The sequence below is a fragment of the Pseudophryne corroboree genome, chromosome 2, assembly GCF_028390025.1.
Source record: "Pseudophryne corroboree isolate aPseCor3 chromosome 2, aPseCor3.hap2, whole genome shotgun sequence".
Lineage (NCBI taxonomy): Eukaryota > Metazoa > Chordata > Amphibia > Anura > Myobatrachidae > Pseudophryne > Pseudophryne corroboree.
In genome coordinates, this window is record NC_086445.1 from 56,579,495 (window position 1) to 56,601,832 (window position 22,338).

General features: G+C 49.0%; 1 protein-coding gene across 7 annotated transcripts in view; it reads left to right on the top strand.

Annotated features, from left to right (window-relative positions):
- TENM4 (teneurin transmembrane protein 4) overlaps window positions 1–22,338 on the top strand; it is a 1,727,786-nt gene that overhangs the window by 1,639,876 nt on the left and 65,572 nt on the right. For 5 of the 7 annotated variants that reach the window (XM_063951320.1, XM_063951322.1, XM_063951323.1 and 2 more), the window contains 5 exons: window positions 8,817–9,084; window positions 9,875–10,018; window positions 10,437–10,686; window positions 11,038–11,058; window positions 20,455–20,687. In XM_063951320.1, the coding sequence (XP_063807390.1) occupies window positions 8,817–9,084; window positions 9,875–10,018; window positions 10,437–10,686; window positions 11,038–11,058; window positions 20,455–20,687 (916 nt within the window). The remainder of the gene's footprint in view (window positions 1–8,816; window positions 9,085–9,874; window positions 10,019–10,436; window positions 10,687–11,037; window positions 11,059–20,454; window positions 20,688–22,338) is intronic. The other 2 variants (XM_063951326.1, XM_063951321.1) reach the window with 1 other exon arrangement.

The window sequence follows — 22,338 nt, forward strand, 5'->3', positions numbered from 1 at the left end:
AATATGCCATTTACGACACGGAGTGGCAAGGAACGGCTGAGGCCCTGGCCTATGTTCATGGCTGGTGGTTCAGATTCACATGAGGATGGAAGCACTCATCCTCTCGCTAGAAAAATGAAAAGACTTAAGCTGGCAAAAGCACAGCAAAGAACTGTGCGTTCTTCTAAATCACAAATCCCCAAGGAGAGTCCAATTGTGTCGGTTGCGATGCCTGACCTTCCCAACACTGGACGGGAAGAGCTTGCGCCTTCCACCATTTGCACGCCCCCTGCAAGTGCTGGAAGGAGCACCCGCAATCCAGTTCCTGATAGTCAAATTGAAGATGTCACTGTTGAAGTACACCAGGATTAGGATATGAGTGTTGCTGGCGCTGAGGAGGAAATTGACAAGGAGGATTCTGATGGTGAGGTGGTTTGTTTAAGTCAGGCACCCGGGGAGACACCTGTTGTCCGTGGGACGAATATGGCCATTGACATGCCTGGTCAAAATACAAAAAAAAATCAGCTCTTCGGTGTGGAATTATTTCAACACAAATGCGGACAACAGGTGTCAAGCCGTGTGTTGCCTTTGTCAAGCTGTAATAAGTAGGGGTAAGGACGTTAACCACCTCGGAACATCCTCCCTTATACGTCACCTGCAGCGCTTTCATCATAAGTCAGTGACAAGTTCAAAAACTTTGGGTGACAGCGGAAGCAGTCCACTGACCACTAAATCCCTTCCTCTTGTAACCAAGCTCCTGCAAACCACACCACCAACTCCCTCAGTGTCAATTTTCTCCTTACCCAGGAAAGCCAATAGTCCTGCAGGCCATGTCACTGGCAAGTCTGACGAGTCCTCTCCTGCCTGGGATTCCTCCGATGCATCCTTGAGTGTAACGCCTACTGCTGCTGGCGCTGCTGTTGTAGCTGCTGGGAGTCGATCATCATCTCAGAGGGGAAGTCGGAAGACCACTTGTACTACTTCCAGTAAGCAATTGACTGTCCAACAGTCCTTTGCGAGGAAGATGAAATATCACAGCAGTCATCCTGCTGCAAAGCAGATAACTCAGGCCTTGGCAGCCTGGGCGGTGAGAAACGTGGTTCCGGTATCCACCGTTAATTCAGAGGCAACTAGAGACTGGATTGAGGTACTGTGTCCCCGGTACCAAATACCATCTAGGTTCCATTTCTCTAGGCAGGCGATACCGAAAATGTACACAGACCTCAGAAAAAGAGTCACCAGTGTCCTAAAAAATGCAGTTGTACCCAATGTCCACTTAACCACGGACATGTGGACAAGTGGAGCAGGGCAGACTCAGGACTATATGACTGTGACAGCCCACTGGGTAGATGTATTGCCTCCCGCAGCAAAAACAGCAGCGGCGGCACCAGTAGCAGCATCTCGCAAACGCCAACTCGTTCCTAGGCAGGCTACGCTTTGTATCACCGCTTTCCAGAAGAGGCACACAGCTGACAACCTCTTACGGAAACTGAGGAAGATCATCGCAGAATGGCTTACCCCAATTGGACTCTCCTGGGGATTTGTGACATCGGACAACGCCAGCAATATTGTGCGTGCATTACATCTGGGCAAATTCCAGCACGTCCCATGTTTTGCACATACATTAAATTTGGTGGTGCAGAATTATTTAAAAAACGGCAGGGGCGTGCAAGAGATGCTGTCGGTGGCCCGAAGAATTGCGGGCCACTTTCGGCATTCAGCCACCGCGTACAGAAGACTGGAGCACCACCAAACAGTCCTGAACCTGCCCTGCCATCATCTGAAGCAAGAGGTGGTAACGAGGTGGAATTCAACCCTCTATATGCTTCAGAGGATGGAGGAGCAGCAAAAGGCCATTCAAGCCTATACATCTGGCCACGATATAGGCAAAGGAGGGGGAATGCATCTGACTCAAGCGCAGTGGAGAATGATTTCAACGTTGTGCAAGGTTCTGCAACCCTTTGAACTTGCCACACGTGAAGTCCGTTCAGACACTGCCAGCCTGAGTCAGGTCATTCCCCTCATCAGGCTTTTGCAGAAGAAGCTGGAGACATTGAAGGAGGAGCTAAAACAGAGCGATTCCGCTAGGCATGTGGGACTTGTGGATGGAGCCCTTAATTCGCTTAACCAGGATTCACGGGTGGTCAATCTGCTGAAATCAGAGCACTACATTTTGGCCACCGTGCTCGATCCTAGATTTAAAACCTACGTTGTATCTCTCTTTCCGGCAGACACAAGTCTGCAGAGATTTCAAAGACCTGCTGGTGAGAAAATTGTCAAGTCAAGCGGAACGTGACCCGTCAACATCTCCTCCTTCACATTCTCCCGCAACTGGGGGTGCAGGAAAAGGCTAAGAATTCCGAGCCCACCCGCTGGCGGTGATGCAGGGCAGTCTGGAGCGAGTGCTGACATCTGGTCCGGACTGAAGGACCTGCCAACGATTACTGACATGTCGTCTACTGTCACTTCATATGATTCTCTCACCATTAAAAGAATGGTGGAGGATTATATGAGTGACCGCATCCAAGTAGGCACGTCAGACAGTCCGTACGTATACTGGCAGGAAAAAGAGGCAATTTGGAGGCCCTTGCACAAACTGGCTTTATTCTACCTAAGTTGCCCTCCCTCCAGTGTGTACTCTGAAAGAGTGTTTAGTGCAGCCGCTCACCTTGTCAGCAATCGGCGTACGAGGTTACTTCCAGAAAATGTGGAGAAGATGATGTTCATCAAAATGAATTATAATCAATTCCTCCGTGGAGACATTCACCAGCAGCAATTGCCTCCACAAAGTACACAGGGACCTGAGATGGTGGATTCCAGTGGGGACGAATTAATAATCTGTGAGGAGGGGGATGTACACAGTGAAAGGGGTGAGGAATCGGAGGATGATGATGAGGTGGACATCTTGCCTCTGTAGAGCCAGTTTGTGCAAGGAGAGATTGATTGCTTCTTTTTTTGGTGGGGGCCCAAACCAACCAGTCATTTCAGTCACAGTCGTGTGGCAGACCCTGTCGCTGAAATGATGGGTTCGTTAAAGTGTGCATGTCCTGTTTATACAACATAAGGGTGGGTGGGAGGGCCCAAGGACAATTCCATCTTGCACCTCTTTTTTCTTTAATTTTTCTTTGCATCATGTGCTGTTTGGGGACAATTTTTTTGAAGTGCCATCCTGCCTGACACTGCAGTGCCACTCCTGGATGGGCCAGGTGCTTGTGTCGGCCACTTGTGTCGCTTAGCTTAGTCACACAGCGACCTTGGTGCGCCTCTTTTTTTCTTTGCATCATGTGCTGTTTGGGGACAATTTTTTTGAAGTGCCATCCTGCCTGACACTGCAGTGCCACTCCTAGATGGGCCAGGTGTTTGTGTCGGCCACTTGTGTCGCTTAGCTTAGTCACACAGCGACCTTGGTGCGCCTCTTTTTTTCTTTGCATCATGTGCTGTTTGGGGACTATTTTTTTGAAGTGCCATCCTGCCTGACACTGCAGTGCCACTCCTAGATGGGCCAGGTGTTTGTGTCGGCCACTTGTGTCGCTTAGCTTAGCCATCCAGCGACCTCGGTGCAAATTTTAGGACTAAAAATAATTTTGTGAGGTGTTCAGAATAAACTGGAAATGAGTGGAAATTATGGTTATTGAGGTTAATAATACTATGGGATCAAAATGACCCCCAAATTCTATGATTTAAGCTGTTTTTTAGGGTTTTTTGTAAAAAACACCTGAATCCAAAACACACCCGAATCCGACAAAAAAATTTCGGTGAGGTTTTGCCAAAACGCGTCCGAATCCAAAACACGGCCGCGGAACCGAATCCAAAACCAAAACACAAAACCCGGAAAATGTCCGGTGCACATCACTAGTTGTAAGGGGGCGTTTTTATCATGCAAAGGTAAGTGAGGGTGTGCTCACGCTAGTACGGGCTCTGTAGAGCTGGACGCCAGTGACGATGCGCCTTTTGCACATTGTGGAGGTGCAAGTCCGCACTGACCGTGAGGCCTAGTAATAAACCAGGCGCACACGCAGAGGCGGTCACATCTTGAGATGCCTTCAGCTCTGCTTACGGTCAGATAGCCGCATTTTTCCCATGCGCGCCTCTTCCAGCGCTGCATTAGGCGCTTTGCGGATGAACAGCTCTACAACCCAAAGCAAGGGGACAGGCAGCGTGTAAAGAGTAATGGCATGGGTTTGCCGTTTGAGCAGGCTTCGCTGAAAGAATCCTGGATGCATTGGATGGGAGGGGGGCACCTGCTTAATGGAAGTCATTAGTTTAATTGGCTCAGGAGATGTTGAAATGGAGCAAAGTAGTTTTAATGATCAAATCAAGGACTCCCAGCCTCCTGCACAATGTTTACATTAAAGAGCGGGTAAATGGGGCTGTCAGAGTGATGGAAGACATCAGCGATAAGGAAATGGGAGCCTGCCTCACATGCGTGCTGTTATTTACAGCCTCGGGATAACAGGCGGCATTGCTACGTGTGCACATTCCACTGTCCGTATCCTCTTGGGTAAAATGTGTGTTTCAGTGAAACGCTGCATCTGACCGTGCTTGAAACGCCCCCACCTGTGAGGACAAACTAAGATGTGCGGCTTTTCCTGTCAGTAGCAGTACAGAGTTCTGCCGGATAGCCCGATTAAACAAGCAAACTATGAAATCCACCATACGGAATCTTTATGCAGTGCAATAATATAAGCGCCCATTATAATAATTGCAGAGATTTTGGCGTATAGAACCCCCACTTTTAAATTGTTGAAAGGAATTTACAGAGTTGTTTATAGTATACAGGCTTCCACTGAAATGAAGAAACCTTTAAACTCTTCAAAAGAGTGTTGGATGAGACATGACACAACGCACATTGGCGTTAATGCATTACGGCCACGTCAACATTTTCATATTGACATTATGTCCGTCGCCGTGATGAATGGCGACCAAGTATATGACAGCTTCTGAATACACTCGCCTGGCATTTTCATGTGCTGTAGATTAGTCTGCCCCACAAAGCAAGCCACAGTCACGCTTTCCTGCAAACTCCGAAGACGGCTCCGAACGGAAAGCAAACATTCAGCGGGAAAATAAATGCAAATGAAGTCCTCTGTGGAAGAAAACATGTTTATCTTTTCCTCCGCTCAGAAGAGGACAACTACTGTGAACTCAAATGAGTTAACATTGTGTTTGAAGTAATTGTTCACTCATGGCAGAAATACATTTGCAGGCAAATCTTTGAGGGACAAATTATATGGTTCTCCTCCCTGGTAACAGTTCCCGGCTGGTGGCTTTGTGCGGCGGTGCGTACATTCGCGCCGTCTGCTAGCCGCGTTCTTACAGTGCACTTCAGCCCACTAAGCCCTCAAGTTGTTAATTAGTGGAGAGTGGAAAATTGAGCTCTGTAAGGAGCACTTTTTGTCAACAGGCTTCCAAATATTGGTACACTAAGTAAGGAGAAGCCGAATCATTGCTTAATACACAAAAAAGTGTTGGCAAATAAACAAGTTTTCACTAAATTAAATGCGGAAATATCTAATTTGGACACTGCGCTCGCAGTAATCAATGTCGGAGTGAAATGTTAAGGAATATGGGGATTAGTTTGTGTTTTATTTATTAGGGTTTGTACCCAACAAATGGCAAATGCTGTAGGAAATTTTAGCTGAGATTTAAATGAGGGTTAAAAACTGTTTCCACCCGCAGTATAGTCTTTATCCCTCAGCTTAGTGCAGCGGGAATGACCTCACTTCCTGGTTAGCCCTGCAGGAAGCCACTGCGCACCGGCTGACGGAAGTCCTACCAAAATGTTAATTTTTATCCATGTCAAAGGTGCTTCACCTTTCATTTACACTAACTACCCTCACAAATAGCTTACACGTGGCCCCCCACATACCCACATATAGCAAGCGCATACCTCTCTCCTCACCTGTAGCATACACATGCCTCTCTCCTCACCTGTAGCATATACATGCCTCTCTCCTCACCTGTAGCATACACATGCCTCTCTACTCACCTGTAGCATACACATACCTCTCTCCTCACCTGTAGCATACACATGCCTCTCTCCTCACCTGTAGCATATACATGCCTCTCTCCTCACCTGTAGCATACACATACCCCTTTCCTCACTTATAGCATGCATATGCCCCTCATAAATGCTTCCCTTCCACGTATAGCTTACATATGACTTCATCACCTATAGCTCTCCCTCCTACAGCATACACATATCCCTCCTACCACCTACAGCATGCACACGCCCCTCCTCCCATCTACAGCATGCACACGCCCCTCCTCCCATCTACAGCATGCACACCCCCCTCCTCCCATCTACAGCATGCACACCCCCCTCCTCCCATCTACAGCATGCACACCCCCCTCCTCCCATCTACAGCATGCACACGCCCCTCCTCCCATCTACAGCATGAACACGCCCCTCCTCCCATCTACAGCATGCACACGCCCTTCCTCCCATCTACAGCATGCACACGCCCCTCCTCCCATCTACAGCATGCACACACCCCTCCTCCCATCTACAGCATGCACACGCCCCTCCTCCCATCTACAGCATGCACACCCCCCTCCTCCCATCTACAGCATGCACACGCCCCTCCTCCCATCTACAGCATGCACACGCCCCTCCTCCCATCTACAGCATGCACACGCCCCTCCTCCCATCTACAGCATGCACACGCCCCTCCTCCCATCTACAGCATGCACACGCCCCTCCTCCCATCTACAGCATGCACACGCCCCTCCTCCCATCTACAGCATGCACACGCCCCTCCTCCCATCTACAGCATGCACACGTCCCTCCTCCCGCCTACAGCATGCACACGCCCCTCCTCCCATCTACAGCATGCACACGCCCCTCCTCCCGCCTATAGCATGCACACGCCCCTCCTCCCATCTACAGCATGCACACGCCCCTCCTCCCATCTACAGCATGCACACGCCACTCCTCCCATCTATAGCACGCACACGTCCCTCCTCCCATCTATAGCACGCACACGTCCATCCTCCCGCCTACAGCACGCACACGCCCCTCCTCCCGCCTATAGCATGCACACGCCCCTCCTCCCGTCTACAGCATGCACACGCCCCTCCTCCCGTCTATAGCATGCACACGCCCCTCCTCCCGTTTATAGCATGCACACGCCCCTCCTCCCGTCTATAGCATGCACACGCCCCTCCTCCCGTCTATAGCATGCACACGCCCCTCCTCCCGTCTATAGCATGCACACGCCCCTCCTCCCGTCTATAGCATGCACACGCCCCTCCTCCCGCCTATAGCATGCACACGCCCCTCCTCCCGCCTATAGCATGCACACGCCCCTCCTCCCGTCTATAGCATGCACACGCCCCTCCTCCCGTCTATAGCATGCACACGCCCCTCCTCCCGTCTATAGCATGCACACGCCCCTCCTCCCGTCTATAGCATGCACACGCCCCTCCTCCCGTCTATAGCATGCACACGCCCCTCCTCCCGTCTATAGCATGCACACGCCCCTCCTCCCGTCTATAGCATGCACACGCCCCTCCTCCCGTCTATAGCATGCACACGCCCCTCCTCCCGTCTATAGCATGCACACGCCCCTCCTCCCGTCTATAGCATGCACACGCCCCTCCTCCCGTCTATAGCATGCACACGCCCCTCCTCCCGTCTATAGCATGCACACGCCCCTCCTCCCGTCAATAGCATGCACACGCCCCTCCTCCCGTCTATAGCATGCACACGCCCCTCCTCCCGTCTATAGCATGCACACGCCCCTCCTCCCGTCTATAGCATGTACACGCCCCTCCTCCCGCCTATAGCATGCACACGCCCCTCCTCCCGCCTATAGCATGCACACGCCCCTCCTCCCGCCTATAGCATGCACACGCCCCTCCTCCCGTCTATAGCATGCACACGCCCCTCCTCCCGTCTATAGCATGCACACGCCCCTCCTCCCGTCTATAGCATGCACACGCCCCTCCTCCCGTCTATAGCATGCACACGCCCCTCCTCCCGTCTATAGCATGCACACGCCCCTCCTCCCGTCTATAGCATGCACACGCCCCTCCTCCCGTCTATAGCATGCACACGCCCCTCCTCCCGTCTATAGCATGCACACGCCCCTCCTCCCATCTATAGCATGTACACGCCCCTCCTCCCGCCTATAGCATGCACATGCCCCTCCTCCCGTTTATAGCATGCACATGCCCCTCCTCCCGTTTATAGCATGCACATGCCCCTCCTCCCGTCTATAGCATGCACACGCCCCTCATCCCGTCTATAGCATGTACACGCCCCCCCTCTCGTCTATAGCATGTACACGCCCCTCCTCTCGTCTATAGCATGCACATGCCCCTCCCGTCCATAGCATGCACACGCCCCTCCTCCCGTCTATAGCATGTACACGCCCCTCCTCCCGTCTATAGCATGTACACGCCCCTCCTCCCGTCTATAGCACGCACACGCCCCTCCTCCCGTCTATAGCACGCACACGCCCCTCCTCCCGTCTACAGCACGCACACGCCCCTCCTCCCGTCTATAGCATGCACACGCCCCTCCTCCCGTCTATAGCATGCACACGCCCCTCCTCCCGTCTATAGCATGCACATGCCCCTTCTCCTGTCTATAGCATGCACACGCCCCTCCTCCCATCTATAGCATGCACATGCCCCTCCCCTCACATGTAGCATTCTCTCCATCGTCCCCCCTTACCCAAGTACACAGTGGAGGCAGCCATTGTGTGGGCTGCACAAATGTCCACGAGAAGTAGACTGTCAGCTGGTATACTCTCATATTTTCTGGGTTTGTGTATTATTGTCTCAATTATTCACTTTTGGATTAATTTTTAATATTTTTGCACTTATTTTAGGCTCTGCAAGAAGAGATTAAAATCCCTGGAAGTAAAATCAAACTGAGCTACCTGAGCACGCGAAACGCTGGTTACAAATCCGTTCTAAGGATCAGCCTGACGCACCTCACCATTCCGTTCAACCTCATGAAAGTCCATCTCATGGTCGCCGTGGAAGGCCGCCTCTTCCGGAGATGGTTTGCCGCTGCCCCAGACCTCTCCTACTTTTTCATTTGGGACAAGACCGACGTCTACAGTCAAAAGGTCTACGGCCTGTCTGAAGCCTTCGGTAAGACCTTCCCGTAGCTCCTGAGCTTTTTCCTCCAATCCAAACCTCAATATCTGCTTAAAAACACAAATGAAAACCCCTCATCCTCCATATTTCGCAGCACTCCCATGTATCAAGTATGGAACTTATATTTTTGTAGGTGCTTCTTATTTGCATCATTAAAACACACAGAAGCAGCAAAACTGCGTTGCTAGCGTACGCTGATCAATTTGGTGTGAGACATTTGCACATCTGTGAGCGACTGACTCTGACTCTGTGTAAGAAGGGCGACGATGCAGCACCAGCTGCTTCTCCTCACGCCAAGTTCTGTTGTGCTTCGTCTGAGACATTGTACGTGGGAAACTATCTCAGCAGATAAAGTTACAGCCTGGCGTCTTTGGTACATTGTGATTGGCTTTCGCTGATTCTGCAATGAAAATGAGACGTAAAGCTTAAATCAAAACACCGTATGCTGCTCCTCTCTGAGCGAGTCAGTCGCTCCGGATGCCTCCCGCCTTATGGCGTACGGACACCCAGTAAGTGAGGACACGTGTATTACTATGTACAGTTTTGTACATTATCACCATAGAAGTGTCCTATCCCATTTCTGGGTGCACAGGTTTGGGAACTTATTTCCTGTAGCTGTCTAGATTGTTTGACCATTGTTATTTAGAATGGTCTTGGTGAGGAGAAGAGGAGACAACTGACACATGATTGGCTCCTACCAGTATAAGATGCCCTTTTCTATGTAATTGCCACCCTGAGTTGCGGTTACCTGAGTATTGAGGTAACTTCTCACTTTCCATTCCAGTCTCCGTTGGATATGAATATGAATCGTGCCCAGACCTTATCCTGTGGGAAAAGAGGACGGCCATTTTGCAAGGCTATGAAATAGAAGCTTCCAAGCTGGGTGGATGGTCTCTGGACAAACACCACGCGCTCAACATACAGACTGGTGAGTGAAAGGACATTATTTGCTTCCGAGGGTGGAGGCCGCAGTATGTCTCCCGCTGGAAACTGGCTGTATATTGGGAGACGAGACAAGGAAGGAAAGGACAATTATCCATTACAATTAAAGACAGATTCACATTCACACACACATATATTTTTAATTTTGAGCTTGTGGGACTGTCAGACATGCTTAAGATAGTTGTAACTGTGGGGAAGGTATTTTCATATGCACAATGGACTTCCTGTTATTTCAGACCTGCTGTTGTATCTGCTGCAACGATTTGAATGTGGTGGAGACTGATTTATGTGATTTGATTGGGCAGCCAGTTGTGTGTGACTGTCACTCATGACCCAGGGCCCCTCCCCTTTACCACACTGCTGCATTGTTCTGCTGTTAATTACATTTTTGCTGCCACGGACAGGTATCCTGCACAAAGGAAACGGGGAGAACCAATTCATATCCCAGCAGCCAGCTGTGATCGGCAGCACCATGGGCAACGGGCGGCGCAGGAGCATCTCCTGCCCGAGCTGCAACGGCCTTGCAGATGGTAACAAGCTCCTGGCGCCAGTGGCTCTGACGTGTGGGCCAGATGGAAGCCTTTACGTTGGCGATTTCAACTACATCCGAAGAATCTTCCCCTCCGGCAATGTCACCAACGTCTTGGAGTTGAGGTATTTATAGCATAGCAAAGACGAGAAATGTAGATGCCGCACGTGAGCCTTCCAGATATCCGCATGATATGTTGTGCAAGGGTTGCACTGAACAGCAATGGCATATCTGTTATGGAAACGACACAATAGTGGCCACAGCTGGGTAACATGGGCGTTACCCATATATTGTACAACCCCCAGATACTTCCATACACAGACTAACCCTGTCCTAATGTACACACTGTACAGCGTAACACATTAATGTCACTCTAAATGTTCCCTTAACCCCTGTTTCCTGTCACCTTTACTAACTCCTCGTTTTCTTTCTCTCTCTCTCTCTCTCTTACTCTCTGCCTTCTTGTCTTCTATCAGAAATAAGGATTTCAGACATAGGTAAGAGCCCTCTGTATCTCTATATTCCCTACAGCTCAGACTTTGCTGGTGGCTTAATTATTGCACAGTCTTTAGGGGACCTTGTACCCATGATGCATTGGGGGAGGCGGCCATATTGTGGGCTGAACCAATTCTTGGCTATAAATTCTGCAGGAGCCGGTCACAATATAACGTGTTTTATGCCATTGTGGATTTATAGGCTTTAAACGTATCAATATGAGTTCAGTCTACAAAATAGCGCCACTGTGTATAAATAGGGATATTTGTTACATCAAACACAGTCATTTCGTTTTGGGAGAAATAATGTGCACACTTCGTTCTAGAGCAAGATGCTACGGCACACGTGTGTTTCAGTCCCTCTATTTTCCGTTTCACGCATTTAAAGGTACATGTACCGCATATTTGGTGTAAAAATCCTGGGGAAGTGATGGTCGTCACCAAGTATCTCTCTTGGGCATGGGAGTACCTCTGTTTGTATTCGGCAGTAATAAGAATATTACGGTACAGTTTTATTGCCATTCAGTTTTCAGGCTAATGTTCTCCTTAATGGGAACTGTAACGACTAAAATGGCAAAATTATACACGACACTGTTAATCAGTGCCGGACAATGCGTTTCGGCCACCTTGGCGTGGCTCGTGTCCTCACTAACTGGGCTTCCTGTGCACGGTCACGAATGGGGAAGATGGATCGGAGGAATATGTCACCCAGACTTCTCTTGTCTGAAATCTTCTCCTTAAGTCTAAGGCTCGTTGGCTAATTGCCCGGCTCATCTTGATACATACTCCGGGACATGATGGATTACAGAGCTGTTTCTTGTCTTCCCCACTTCTCCGAAACTGCATTGAGCTGAGATATTAAACCCATTCTAACATTGTGTCTTTCATGGCTAATTAGCTCCTCTGCCGTTTATGTAAGAATAATGACTGATAGATATATTACTTCCTGCTCGTTAGAGCAGCATTTCTATGGAATCCACCAATCTTGATTAGTGAGGTATCACTGGACAAGACAGAGTGGCTCTCTCCCCAGCATCGATCACTGAATGTTTATTCAAAGGCAATCCCATTGATTGCCGAGGGCAAGAGTAACATATTATTTACATATATGTGTTAGTCCAAAGATTTTCTCCCAAACACAAGATGTAATATTATACCCCACCTCCTGCAAATATCAGAGCTGCAGCTTGGTTCCTGTCTGGTATGTGCAGCAGCTGCCAGGCCACAGTGTTACATGCCACCCCCTACTTAACTGAACGATAACAGTGGGGAGTGTACTGGACCGTGACTATGGGAGGTGTACTGTGCAATGACTATGGGAGGTGTACTGTGCAATGACTATGGGAGGTGTATTGTGCAATGACTATGGGAGGTGAATTGTGCAATGACTATGGGAGGTGTACTGTGCAATGACTATGGGAGGTGTATTGTGCAATGACTATGGGATATGTGCTGTGCGATAGCTATAGAAGGTGTACTGTGCAATGACAATAAGATGTACTGTATGATGACTATGGGATATGTGCTGTGCGATAGCTATAGAAGGTGTACTGTACAATGACAATGGGAGGTGTACTATGCAATGACTATGGGAGGTGTACTGTGCAATGACTATGGGAGGTGTACTGTGCAATGACTATGGGATATGTGCTGTGCGATAACTATAGAAGGTGTACTGTACAATGACAATGGGAGGTGTACTATGCAATGACTATGGGAGGTGTACTGTGCAATGACTATGGGATATGTGCTGTGCGATAGCTATAGAAGGTGTACTGTACAATGACAATGGGAGGTGTTCTGTGCAATGACAATAAGGTGTACTGTACGATGACTATGGGATGTATACTGGGCGGTTACTATAGGAGATGTCCTGTATGATAACAATGGGAGGTGCACTGTGCAATGACTATGGGAGGTGTACTGTGCAATGACTATGGGAGGTGCACTGTGCAATGACTATGGGAGGTGTGCTGTGTAATGACTATGGGAGGTGCACTGTGCAATGACTATGGGAGGTGTACTGTGCAATGACTATGGGAGGTGCACTGTGCAATGACTATGGGAGGTGTGCTGTGTAATGACTATGGGAGGTGCACTGTGCAATGACTATGGGAGGTGTACTGTGCAATGACTATGGGATATGTGCTGTGCGATAGCTATAGAAGGTGTACTGTACAATGACAATGGGAGGTGTTCTGTGCAATGACAATAAGGTGTACTGTACGATGACTATGGGATGTATACTGGGCGGTTACTATAGGAGATGTCCTGTATGATAACAATGGGAGGTGCACTGTGCAATGACTATGGGAGGTGTACTGTGCAATGACTATGGGAGGTGCACTGTGCAATGACTATGGGAGGTGTGCTGTGTAATGACTATGGGAGGTGCACTGTGCAATGACTATGGGAGGTGTACTGTGCAATGACTATGGGAGGTGCACTGTGCAATGACTATGGGAGGTGTGCTGTGTAATGACTATGGGAGGTGCACTGTGCAATGACTATGGGAGGTGTACTGTGCAATGACTATGGGAGGTGTACTGTGCAATGACTATGGGATATGTGCTGTGCGATAACTATAGAAGGTGTACTGTACAATGACAATGGGAGGTGTACTATGCAATGACTATGGGAGGTGTACTGTGCAATGACTATGGGATATGTGCTGTGCGATAGCTATAGAAGGTGTACTGTACAATGACAATGGGAGGTGTTCTGTGCAATGACAATAAGGTGTACTGTACGATGACTATGGGATGTATACTGGGCGGTTACTATAGGAGATGTCCTGTATGATAACAATGGGAGGTGCACTGTGCAATGACTATGGGAGGTGTACTGTGCAATGACTATGGGAGGTGCACTGTGCAATGACTATGGGAGGTGTGCTGTGTAATGACTATGGGAGGTGCACTGTGCAATGACTATGGGAGGTGTGCTGTGTAATGACTATGGGAGGTGCACTGTGCAATGACTATGGGAGGTGCACTGTGCAATGACTATGGGAGGTGTGCTGTGTAATGACTATGGGACGTGTGCTGTGCAATGACAATGGGAGGTGTACTGTGCAATGACAATAAGGTGTACTGTACGATGACTATGGGATGTATACTGGGTGGTTACTATAGGAGATGTCCTGTATGATAACAATGGGAGGTGCACTGTGCAATGACTATGGGAGGTGCACTGTGCAATTACTATGGGAGGTGCACTGTGCAATGACTATGGGAGGTGTGCTGTGTAATGACTATGGGAGGTGCACTGTGCAATGACTATGGGAGGTGCACTGTGCAATGACTATGGGAGGTGTGCTGTGCAATTACTATGGGAGGTGTGCTGTGTAATGACTATGGGAGGTGCACTGTGTAATGACTATGGGACGTGTGCTGTGCAATGACAATGGGAGGTGTACTGTGCAATGACAATAAGGTGTACTGTACGATGACTATGGGATGTATACTGGGCGGTTACTATAGGAGATGTCCTGTATGATAACAATGGGAGGTGCACTGTGCAATGACTATGGGAGGTGTACTGTGCAATGACTATGGGAGGTGCACTGTGCAATGACTATGGGAGGTGTGCTGTGTAATGACTATGGGAGGTGCACTGTGCAATGACTATGGGAGGTGTGCTGTGTAATGACTATGGGAGGTGCACTGTGCAATGACTATGGGAGGTGCACTGTGCAATGACTATGGGAGGTGTGCTGTGTAATGACTATGGGACGTGTGCTGTGCAATGACAATGGGAGGTGTACTGTGCAATGACAATAAGGTGTACTGTACGATGACTATGGGATGTATACTGGGCGGTGACTATAGGAGATGTCCTGTATGATAACAATGGGAGGTGTCCTGTATGATAACAATGGGAGGTGTACTGTACAATGACAATGGGAGGTGTACTGTGCAATTACAATAAGGTGTACTGTGCAATGACTATGGGAGGTGCACTGTGCAATGACTATGGGAGGTGCACTGTGCAATGACTATGGGAGGTGCACTGTGCAATGACTATGGGAGGTGCACTGTGCAATGACTATGGGAGGTGTGCTGTGTAATGACTATGGGAGGTGTACTGTGCAATGACTATGGGAGGTGTACTGTGCAATGACTATGGGAGGTGTACTGTGCAATGACTATGGGAGGTGCGCTGTGTAATGACTATGGGAGGTGCACTGTGCAATGACTATGGGAGGTGCACTGTGCAATGACTATGGGAGGTGCGCTGTGCAATGACTATGGGAGGTGCGCTGTGTAATGACTATGGGAGGTGTACTGTGCAATGACTATGGGAGGTGTACTGTGCAATGACTATGGGAGTTGTGCTGTGCAATGACTATGGGAGGTGTGCTGTGCAATGACTACGGGAGGTGTGCTGTGCAATGACAATGGGAGATGTGCTGTGCAATGACAATGGGAGGTGTGCTGTGCAATGACTATGGGAGGTGTGCTGTGCAATGACAATGGGAGATGTGCTGTGCAATGACAATGGGAGGTGTACTGTGCATTGACTGTGGGAGGTGTGCTGTGCAATGACTGTGGGAGGTGTACTGTATAATAAGAATGGGAGGTGTACTGTACAATGGCAGTGATATATGTACTGTACAATGACAACAAGATGTGTACTGTACAATGACAACAAGATGTGTACTGTACAATGACAACAAGATGTGTACTGTACAATGACAACAAGAGGTGTACTGTGCAATGACTATAGGATGTCTACTGTGCGATGACAGTGGGAGGTGTCCTGTACGATGACGGTGGGAGGTGTCCTGTACGATGACAGTGGGAGGTGTCCTGTACGGGTGTGGTTCATTACGTCAACATGACTTAGGTCGACATACAGTGGGTCGACCACGTTTGGTCGACATGATCACTAGGTCGACATGGCCATTAGGTCGACATGTGCTAGGTCAACATGTAAAAACGTCGACATGAGTCTTTTTCGTTTTTTGTTTTTTTTGTGTTGTTTTTGTCGGAAAGTGACGGGGAACCACAATTAGTGCACCGTGACAAACACGGTGCAGGTTACCATTCCCAGTTGTAGTCCACGTGGATTAAGTATGAAAAAGGTTAAAAAAAAATATATTTTTTTTTTTAAACTCATGTCGACCTTTTTCTATGTCGACCTAATGACCATGTCAACCTAGTAGTCATGTTGACCTAATGCATGTCGACCAAATGTGGTCGACCCAATCATGTATGTCGACCTAACTAATGTCAACCTAATGACCGCCATCCGTCCTGTACGATGACAGTGGGAGGTGTCCTGTACGATGACAGTGGGAGGTGTCCTGTACGATGACAGTGGGAGGTGTCCTGTACGATGACAGTGGGAGGTGTCCTGTAAGATGACAGTGGGAGGTGTCCTGTAAGATGACAGTGGGAGGTGTCCGGTACGATGACAGTGGGAGGTGACCTGTACGATGACAGTGGGAGGTGTCCTGTACGATGACTGCGGTAGGTGTCCTGTACGATGACTGCGGTAGGTGTCCTGTACGATGACTGCGGTAGGTGTCCTGTACGATGAATGCGGTAGGTGTCCTGTACGATGAATGCGGTAGGTGTCCTGTACGATGACAGTGGGAAGTGTCCTGTACGATGACAGTCCTGTACGATGACAGTGGGAGGTGTCCTGTACGATGACAGTGGGAGGTGTCCTGTACGGTGACAGTGGGAGGTGTCCTGTACGGTGACAGTGGGAAGTGTCCTGTACAGTGACAGTGGGAGGTGTCCTGTACGGTGACAGTGGGAGGTGTCCTGTACGGTGACAGTGGGAGGTGTCCTGTACGGTGACAGTGGGAGGTGTCCTATACGATGACTGCGGGAGGTGTCCTGTACGATGACTGCGGGAGGTGTCCTGTACGATGACTGCGGGAGGTGTCCTGTACGATGACAGTGGGAGGTGTCCTGTACGATGACAGTGGGAGGTGTCCTGTACGATGACAGTGGGAGGTGTCCTGTACGATGACAGTGGGAGGTGTCCTGTACGATGACAGTGGGAGGTGTCCTGTACGGTGACAGTGGGAGGTGTCCTGTACGATGACTGCGGTAGGTGTCCTGTAAGATGACAGTGGGAGGTGTCCTGTAAGATGACAGTGGGAGGTGTCCTGTAAGATGACAGTGGGAGGTGTCCTGTAAGATGACAGTGGGAGGTGTCCTGTACGGTGACAGTGGGAGGTGTCCTGTAAGATGACAGTGGGAGGTGTCCTGTACGGTGACAGTGGGAGGTGTCCTGTAAGATGACAGTGGGAGGTGTCCTGTAAGATGACAGTGGGAGGTGTCCTGTACGGTGACAGTGGGAGGTGTCCTGTACGGTGAAAGTGGGAGGTGTCCTGTACGGTGACAGTGGGAGGTGTCCTGTACGATGCACCTTTATCACATTTTCCAGGCGAGGGCACTCTTTCTGTCACTTTAAAGTACGTTCCCTGACGTGAAAAACTGTTTGTTGTTTGCTAATAAAGTGAGAAGTGTCTGCGGCGGGGGTGACACGCACTCATGGATGTCTGTTCCGAGAACTTGGCCAAAGCCTTAATGTATATACATAGAGCTGGTCTGCTACAGCCCTAATCACACTGAGAGCAGATTCCCGCGAGGTCGCTGTGAGCTCATGGGTCACGTGCTCACTGACATGTGACTGACATGCAGGAAAGTGGGACGTGTTACCGCCAATCTGCCGTACATACACACAGTAGCACTGACAGGTGATGTGGCCCTGTGGTGGGGAAGTGACCGGGGAATACTGTGGGAGGATTCAGAGAGCGAGGGTGTTTCCCCCATTGCTGTGTCGCCCACATGGAACGCGGGTGTTTCTGAGTGTGCAAAATATACAACGGAGGCTAGAGCCGTCTCTGGTTCCCACTGCATCCATATCGGATCAGTACACTCTAGTATATTATGTCGACGTGTTCATAAAGTTGGCACTACTGTAACGTTTACATTGTTATCTACAGACAGTGTTTTGTGTAATTCTGACTCTAATGCACATGTCGGCATTTTCACAATGTCAGCATTTCCGTTTTCGCCATTCTGTCTATTCTATTTTCCAGGTGTCGACGTTCATTATGTCAACAGTTTGACCATGTGGACATCATAACTGATGACATTCTGCTGTCGACCTTCTAAATGTCGCTTGAATGACGGAATACAATTGGGTATCTACAGTATACGGAGTGCAAGGTGTCCACTCTGCACCCCCTGCACCTATAAACTTATACTTACCTCTCCAGAGTCCCGCGGCAGCCGACGCTGCAGGCAGTAGTCACTGTGAAAATGGTGCGGTGGCCGTTTTCCCTGTGATCTCTGCATGTGCAATAGAGTTGTCCCCGGGAAACCAGGCTTGGACGCCATGTTTCCGGAGACCTGCGCATGGACTCTGGAACGAAGCAGCCACAGTCCACAACGCTACCAGAGAGGTGGCGGTCCGCATGGAGCCTGCACACAGGTCCTCCCCTCTCTCAAAACACCCCAGTATGTCTAGGTCTAACAGTATGGGGGGCTATGGGGTATGTTTCCATATTCTAACAATCCATACATTGAATTAAAACAATAAATAGCATTTAAGCCATTGTGTACGGGCACATGCAGGGGAATTGCAACACAGCGGCTGGGTTCTTCATTTTACTGAACTGTTCAAACTGTGTTGTGCAATGAAGACACAAAAGCGACTACTTGGACTATAGGGCGTCATTCCGAGTTGATCGGTCGCTAGCAGTTTTTAGCAGCCATGCAAACGCATTGTCGCCACCCACCGGGGAGTGTATTTTCCCTTTGCAGAAGTGCGAACGCTTGTGGAGCAGAGCGCCTGCATAATCCTTTTGTGCAAAACAAGACTAGCCCTGGACTTACTCTTCGTGTGCGTTGAGTCTAACGTTGGAGGGACGACTTTTCACGTCACACACCCGCCCAGCATTCGCCCAGCCACGCCTGCGTTTCCCTGGCACGCCTGCGTTTTTCTAAGCACTCCCTGAAAACGGTCAGTTGACACCCAGAAACGCCCCCTTCCTGTCAATCTTCTTGCGCCCGCCAGTGCGAATGAAAAATGTCGCTAGAACCTGTGCAAAACCAAAAAGGACTTTGTACCTGTACGTCGCGCGTGCGCACTGCGGTGCATACACATGCGCAGAAATTACGATTTTCAGCCTGATCGCTGCGCTCCGAACAACGGCAGCTAGCGATCAACTCTGAATGACCCCCATAGTTTCAGATGTTCATTTCCGCTGTTCACACAAATCGCATATGTTGGACGTTGCAGATTATTTTCTGCTCCGTCCCTCCTTTTCTGTTTCCTATAGATGGCAGAAATGCAGTCTTAACAGGGTTAATTACTATGCAAACTGGAAACGGCTCCAGTGTACAAAATGGTATCAATTTGTCCCCTAATGGAGCGCAAAGCATGTTTAGAATGTGCTTTCCAAATGAGCCGGATCACATTTCCTCCTCACCTACTCCTACATCTCCCCAAGCCTCCGGTGTAAACACCGTTCAGTCTTGCCGAACACATCTCACTTGATCAACAACAATAGCCAGCTGAAAGTGTTACCGCCTAGGAAACGTGTTTGCGTCTGTTTGGAAGTGTTTAGTTCCCTTTTTGTAGTCTGTAGATCAAATGCAGCTTCTATTCCACCTTCATTAAACAAAATAAAATAAAACCCTCTTATTGTAACAGCTTGAAACAGATTATAAGTTGTAGCGGTCTCTGTGCTTTCCCTGCCTAAAACGTATTATCCTTTAGCTTCTCCGCAATGTTGCTGAGGAAGCCAGCGCAGTCTCATCCACCTCTTCTTTGCAGGAGGTAAATTGCTTTTTATCCAAATTAGAGGCTTTTACATCAACAGCTTCCACCAGAATAAACTTTTTTTGTTTCCCCCAGTAACTTTGCATTGCGAACGAAAAAGGTCCTCTAAAAGTTTCTTCCCACCAAAAAGAGAAAACTCCTGGATTAGAAACGTAGGATTTAAGTGTTCCCAGGACACAGAACTTTTGTGGTTTCAACCTTTCGCTGAACTACAACCTCCAATCCTAGCATGCCCGGTGTGTTTTAGGAAGTTGTTTAAGCAGCGTTGTGGGATTTATCAACCTCACTGAGTCACCAAGCTTTAGAAGCGAAGTCTGTTGTACATTCAGGATTTTTCTAATGCACAATAAAATGTCTTGTTCAATATGGTGTCGGGTTAATTCTCTTGTGGACCTGTATGTGAAGTTTTTTCCACCTCTGCAGATGTATTCCATTTTACAACGCAGTTATTTCTTACAATTGTTTGTGCACAGTTGTCGTATTGTCACATTGTCTTCCTCAGCATATGTAGACCTTTGTGTCTTCCTTTGATATAATAGAGTTGTGATAAGATGGTCATCCTTAATTTTCTCCTTTCATTCATCCCAGCCACAGTCCGGCCCATAAATATTACTTGGCCACAGACCCAGTGACCGGTGCCATACTCCTCTCCGACACCAACAGCCGGCGTGTCTACAAGATCAAGTCAACGACGGTTGTGAAGGATGTTTTGAAAAATTCGGAAGTGGTGGCAGGGACCGGAGACCAGTGTCTTCCCTTTGATGATACGCGGTGTGGGGATGGTGGAAAAGCTGCAGAAGCCTCGCTTAACAATCCTAGAGGTAAAAACGAATTGAGACAGATGAGATTGTCGCCTACCCCCCTTTTTGTTACCTTGTGTTGGCAGTAAGTGGTGGATCCACGGAAGGGGGGCGGTAGGAAATATGTGTTTTCTGGTCGATAGGCTGGCTGAGGATCCTGCCCGGCTCCTGTGATTGTATTTCAACCTCATCCAAGTGGTTAGACTAATTGGAAGGTCCAGCCATGCGTTTGTGTGGCCGCGGCAGCACACTGTTGGTTGGGTGATGCTGGTCATCCACCACTCCAAATACAGGAGTGGGTTGGACTCTGCAAAATTGTCCTCCCCCCTATCATCCCCACTAGTGCTGTCCATGGTGGCAACATCTTCTCCTCCTGGTTCTCCAGCACTGGACAGTGACATAATATTCCAGTACTTCTCTCCCAGCCCATTACCAACATGGAGGACCAGCCATCAGCAGCTTAGGCAGAAGGTAAGACACTGCCAGCTGCTGCCCCTTCATGTGTGCACTCCAAGTGGTGGAACCGTGGTGAAAATAAAGACACATTAGGTCACTCATCCAGTGGTTTAGGCACCCCTATATCCTGGCTCCCTAGGCAATCGGCTAAGCATGCCTAGTGTAAGCGCTGGCCCTGCTTGCACCTACAAACAGCTACATATTACACAGGTCTATGGGGGTCATTCTGACCCGTTCGCTCGCTGTGGTTTAACGCAGCAGAGCCGAAGGCCATAGCAGGGATGCGATCGCCTCTGCCTGATTGACAGGCAGAGGCGATCGCTGGGCGGGAGGGGGCGGAACAGCGCCGTTTGGCCACCGTCTCATGGGTTTGGTCCAACCAACGCAGGCATGGCCGGACCGAACTGTTGGCGGGTCGCAGCGGCTGGCCAGGAGCTACTCTTGAAGTGCAAAGGCATCGCCGCTGTGCGATGCCTTTGCACTTCTGCGAGGGGGGGCTGGACTGACATGCGGGGCGGACTAGCCCTGTGCTGGACGTCCCCCCGCATGTCAGGTAAGAAGATCGTAGCTGTGCCAAATTTAGCACAGCTACGATCAACTCGGAATGACCCCATATGAACAGACAACATAACTAAACATAGGTCACATTTCCTATATCTTACAGCCCCCTCCTTATGTGCCAGCGAGAAATTAGTAATAACTGTTCCTGTGTATTAATGACAGATTGGACGTCCTATATAATAAGGCACAATTAGGATATGTTATGTCACATCTCAGGGGATAAGTTGAAGAGTGAAATACTCTGCAGAATGCTAAAGCTGGCACACTAATAATGAGAAGAGTAATGATTTGTAAAACAAGAACTCTCAGTTCTCAGAAGAGAAAGCTGCACTTTCCTCCATATATCCTGAGATGTGGATCGGAGTCGGCAGGCTTTATTTAATGAGTCTATGCCCCTTTCTTCCCATATTGTACAAAATGCTAGGAAGCCCAGATTAACGTACAAAAAGATATACTTAACGCACCATAAACCGTTCCTTCTTCAGGGTAAAACCGCGCGCCGAGCCTGCCTTCAATCAAACCCAAACCACAAGTGGCTTTTAAATCAAGCCATACGAAACCTCAGCTACAGTTTCAGAATTTAATTGTAATCCTTGTCCACAGTTAAACGTCTCCGCCATATGTAGAATTACACGTCTGAATTTTTATTTCCAAT